This window comes from Wyeomyia smithii, chromosome 2 (assembly GCF_029784165.1).
Source record: "Wyeomyia smithii strain HCP4-BCI-WySm-NY-G18 chromosome 2, ASM2978416v1, whole genome shotgun sequence".
Classification (NCBI taxonomy): Eukaryota; Metazoa; Arthropoda; class Insecta; order Diptera; family Culicidae; genus Wyeomyia; species Wyeomyia smithii.
Genome location: NC_073695.1, coordinates 94988105 through 94993278, shown reverse-complemented (window position 1 = coordinate 94993278; position 5174 = coordinate 94988105). Strand labels below are relative to the sequence as shown.

Here is a 5174-nt window from a genome sequence, read left to right as displayed (position 1 = left end):
CAATAACCTAACACTTGGTTCGTTCTGACTGCACACTATGATTGCTTTTCTTTGATCATTCAGAAAAAAATATGCCATAAGTTTTGCTATTTGAGAGATAAATCAACTCTGGTTGTTGTGTGATGTAGCTTAAGTAAATCTTGATTCAATGCTATCATTAACTCGTTTTTTTTTCCAATTTTGCGACTTGGTCCGGTCTGACTTAACACCGACCATATGGACTCTATTGTTCTTTTTTCCCGAGCCTCATTAGTTACCCTGTCAAGTATCAGTAATTATGACTGTCTCAAGAGGTATTAATCCAGCTGTGTGTTTCCTGGAATATAGCGTGAAAAAAGGTTCAAAGTGGGCATGGAAGGAGCATGAGAATAAACCCGACTCGAACTCATGACCACCCGCTTGTTGAAGCCTACTCTGGGTGGCTTTCCGAAAGATCCGGAATGACCGTAAAGAAGGATAATTTTTCAAAACGGTTCCTAAAGCTTCCTTTTTGTTTCTCAACTATCCCGGGCGGCCAACTAGAGAAGAGATGGTCCGCCGACTAACACTAGGTCCAATCCGGAATCCGGAATGACAATGAGCGTATTCGCAAATCGATACTGATCGATCATTTCCGATTCTGCTGAAACCTTATACAGTTGTTCCATTTTGATAAAGAGTTCATCTCATGATATCAGTTTTCCATGTAAACTCACGACTACTGTTCCAAAATAAGTGACTGATGAATTAAATTTTTCTATATCAGAAAAACGGATTGTCCGATTGAAATAGTGCCTTCGCCGATGTTGTAGGTAATAAAATTATCGTTCTAGAACAAATATATACATTGTAAAAAAAATTTTTTTTGGGCCAAAATTTTCAAATTGACACACAATATCATATATCTCACAAAGTAACTTTTCTGAAAATCCCTTTTTTCATATTGAAGATGACTATGTGTACTACTATCTGTCAAAATTAGGTGAAGATAAAATAAAAACCAAAAAAGTTATGAACGTTCGAGTATTTTGACATTTTCACTCAGAACTTTTTGGAGTGTTTTTTTTAGCTACATAATACAATGTTAAAAAATTATCGTTAAGAGGATGATAACAATTCAAGGCGGTGTTTTTGCACCAAAATCAATCATTTTTATACTGGTTTGGTCTTCAACAAAGTTGTTTCTTATAAAGTAAGTAAATAAAACTTATTTCTCATTCACAGGTAGATTAATCACAAAATTCCAACTTCTGCAAAATGGAGAATTACTAATAGAACAACTCTATTGAAGGCACTACGATTTTAAAATCATTATTTATTGAGTAAAAAGTAATTAGTATAAAATAATATGTGAGATAAAAATGAACTGCCTTCAAAGAAATTGTTTGTTTCATTGTAGCAAACAATATTGTAGAGCATTGAAAAATTGTAGAGAATCACTATAAAAAGTTAAACAGAAAAAATGATGTTTAGGGGTGATCTATGTAAAACTCCACAAAAGTCCATTTGAATAAATAGATAGAATATGATATTTTCCACGAAGTTTATTTTCTTTTAAAATTTGCTGCAACTTTGCTGAACAAAGTGAATTTTCATATTTTAAAATGAGAAAAGTGAAGTTCGTTTCTTATTGTTAAGTGTATTAATCGTGGAAAAGCAACTTCCAAAAAATGGAGAATAATTATGGAACAACTTTGCTGAAAACGTTACGGCTCTAAAATCAAGGTTTACGGGTCAAAATAATCTCGATAACGTTTTTGCAATTTTGGAAACAGTGTGCATCAGTCAAATTTATGGATAGGCCCTTTTGAAACAGCATTCGTGAGTCTACATAAAGAACTGATGTTATAAAATGACTTTTTTTATCAAAAATGAACAACCGTACAAAGTTTCAGCTGAATCGGAAATAACATACTGGAAAAAAATTTTTTTTATTCATTTTCCATGGAATGCCTCGAAAGGAAATGGTCAACTGATCAGGGTATAACCTGAGATGGCCACTATAAACACCTTTTATCTAATTTTAGTGAGTCCTAGAGAGTCTCAGATTTTTACTAAATCCTTCCTTGGTGGTCAACTAGATTAGTATAAGTTCACTGCCGAGTTTTTGGCCCAAAATGTGAATTGTATGGCCCTTCGGAGTATAAGAAATGACCGCCAAATAGGACAATTTTGGTTCCCTAATCAGTTTTTTGGCCCAAGATTGCAACTGGATGGTCCTTTGCAGAATACGAAATGACCGCAGCACAGGAAAATTTTCGAGACACATTTCACAACTAGTCCTCGAGCTTCCCATTTTCTAAATTATTTTATGGGGTCAACTAGATTAGAAGTGGCCCGCTTGCGGGTCAATTATGGACTTTGTAGAACGCAATAATCATTAATCCTATGGATGCCCAAATTACTATGTAACCATATAAATAATAATAACGATTTCTAACTCAGCGCCCTGTTCTTAAAAGCACATGATTTTTCACCAAATTGTGATTTATGTATGACCATTGCGATGCGATGATTTAACCTACCTGCCACACACCGACGCAAGCGTTGGCGATCAGGATAAGCAGAATAACGAAAGGTTCTACAAAGGCTTCAACACCTTCATGTTCTTCAAAAAGGGCGAGGACCTGAAATGATATAAAATGTAAGTGATATTCGAAAAAAGTTTGTTCGTAGGTCTTTTTATTTGTCTGTTAGTCGTCGCCTTTAATCATTCAAAATGAAATAAATAATACTTGGAGTAATTAGTTTTAATGTAGTTTTATCTTTAGTAAGTTAAATTTTCGTGTTTTGTACTAAACGTTTGGAATTCGTTTACGATACTATTTTTCGTGATTTCGTTTAATATACCAGTGATCTTAAGAGGTAAAGATAGCCTGTTGGCACACCCGACCAGTCATGAATTAATCTGCTAACTAGTTGACGTAAGACCAAATCATAAAAAATCTTGGCAAATGAAACACAATACTATTGTAACAGCCTTGGGATCTCTCGTTGGATGAAGTGATGAAGACGTTCGAGCTTCAAGCAGAGTGTCAACCTAACAATTCTGCTTAATAGATCAAATAACTTTATTAATGGCCAGCTTCGCTAGACGACGCTGCTGAATTTGAAACGGGTGCTTCGAAAAAAAAAAACGCTCAATTTTTACTTCTATATGAGTCGTTTTTCGCTGCCATTTACCGGGGGAATTTCTAGTTTGCGAACGTCGTTTATCACCGTTCACGGCGACGAACGCCATTTGCTTGCTTGCCAAACGCCAAAAATAGAAATTTAGTAATTTAGGAAAATTTTCCGTGACATGACCGAAAGCTATGTTTAAGCTGACAAGTCTGCGGGCGGGAAAATAACAGAACGATATCTTCATAGCGAACGAAACGAACGGCAGCATATATTTACGCAAAATGAGGGCCGGAACAACAGCCCTAGTTTTCTTTGGTGTTCACAACCACGATACCACGATACCACGATACATTTCCATCGTAACTCGTGCCGACTCGAAAGTCGATCATTTGAAAATGCATGTTACCAGTCCATGAGAATGATTATTAAGTCGGTTGCGAAAGCACTGTCAGTCGAGTTCTTGGTCACTAAATATAAGAATACTTACAAAGGAAATAATAGCAGCTAACAGCAGAATTTTAACTAATAGATCATCGAACTGTTCCAGGACTAATTGCCAGATTGTTTTTCCTGTGAAATAAAGGACCACGCAAAATTAGAATATAATTATGAAAAAAAAAACTTCAACGAAACCTGTCGCAGTTACAGCGGTTATAGTGGTAACAGCAGCAGCAACAGCAACGCAACGCATGGATCCTTTTTGTTTTTAGGTTTGTCTGACCAAAAACGATGGGTTATTGATTATCGTTCCACTTTTGAATCTATTAAAAATTAATTTTAGGAAAGCTTCAAAAACTTGTAGATGCGGAGGAGATGGATATGAGTTTTCAACACGAATCAGTTTTTTCAACAACTAACCTACTTCCGACTTGTTTTTGATGTTGGATTGTATCCTAATCTACCGGCTAGGACTAGATGCCTTCGAAAGTGACTGTGAAAGACCCGAGACATAACATATATTCTACCAGCATTTGTTCCGTTTCCTAGTACATAATAAATTTACGATAAAGGACGTCTCGTTTTTCTTCTATTACGCACATGCAGGGAACAAAGGTATCACCGGTCGAGTAAAACCAGATCATCAGTCTCAAACGAATGATAAGGCTGAAGATTGTAACTGTGTTTAGTCCCACAAAGGGAAGCAAAATTGCGCACTTAAATCTATTTTCATGTTATTACGACTCTAGTAGAATGACGACTTCGAAAGTTCTACGTAAAAAGTCAACATCTCAACTTATGCTTAAGGCAGTGCTCTAAAGGCACCACTTCAGGTATCCTTTTCGAAATTCCTTCAAGACATCAGTTTGTTTCAAATCCATATAACATTGTGGCGATTTAATTCGCTTTCAAAGACATAGACGTAATTTGGTGTTATGTGAAAAGTATGATTCTGGAATGCACGTGATTAAACAATCCCCACTAAAAACAGTGCTAGTAGCAAGGTCAACTACGAATCAGGTGACTGCGAGGATTATTCTAACTAGTGCCGCCTTACGGAAAACATAACGTTACGATGCAGAAGCTTTCCTGGCAAAATTAAACACTCACCCCGTCGGTTCAGTTTAGTGTAAACATAAACATGTGCTTTTCTGGGCTACTACACATCAGCGTTTGTGACACACATACGCCTGCAGTAGGCAGGCGCTAATCAGGTCATGAACCGTGACGGTTGAGTCTGGTCATGTCTTCAGACAAAGAGGAAAGCTACAAAGCCATGTGCATTGATTTATACTTTATTTGCACACGAATGACGTCCTACTTGGCAGTCTGAAAGTTAGTCGTTATAACGCAATCAAGACATGTTTAAGACTAATTGAAAATAATTCAATAGCAAGGTTTCGTTTAGAGAACGCCAAGTTCTCGGCAGAGTGTAGCACCGAGGCGTTCCAGTGCTTCTTTCTTCCGTATCAGATTCGCCGAAAGAAAGACAACGATGACGAACGTGCAGGAATAAATAAAAGCCAGTGATTGTACACAATCACACACATGTGTGCAACGTACCTATATGTACTTACTTCGCAAAGCCGCGGTCTGCGTGCAGTGCATGATTGCTTCCTTGCCGTGCTGCGGGC

The 5174-nt window shown here is 36.9% G+C and overlaps 1 protein-coding gene across 4 annotated transcripts in view; it reads right to left on the bottom strand.

The window, feature by feature from the left end:
• Positions 1-2477: 2477 nt before the first annotated feature.
• Positions 2478-5174, bottom strand: part of LOC129721933 (calcium-transporting ATPase sarcoplasmic/endoplasmic reticulum type-like) — a 69747-nt gene continuing 67050 nt past the window's right edge. For all 4 annotated transcript variants that reach the window (XM_055675052.1, XM_055675054.1, XM_055675055.1 and 1 more), the window contains 2 exons: positions 3590-3672; positions 2478-2606 (listed from right to left, as the gene is read on the bottom strand). In XM_055675052.1, coding sequence (XP_055531027.1) covers positions 2496-2606; positions 3590-3672 — 194 coding nt within the window. In that variant the 3' untranslated portion in view covers positions 2478-2495. The remainder of the gene's footprint in view (positions 2607-3589; positions 3673-5174) is intronic.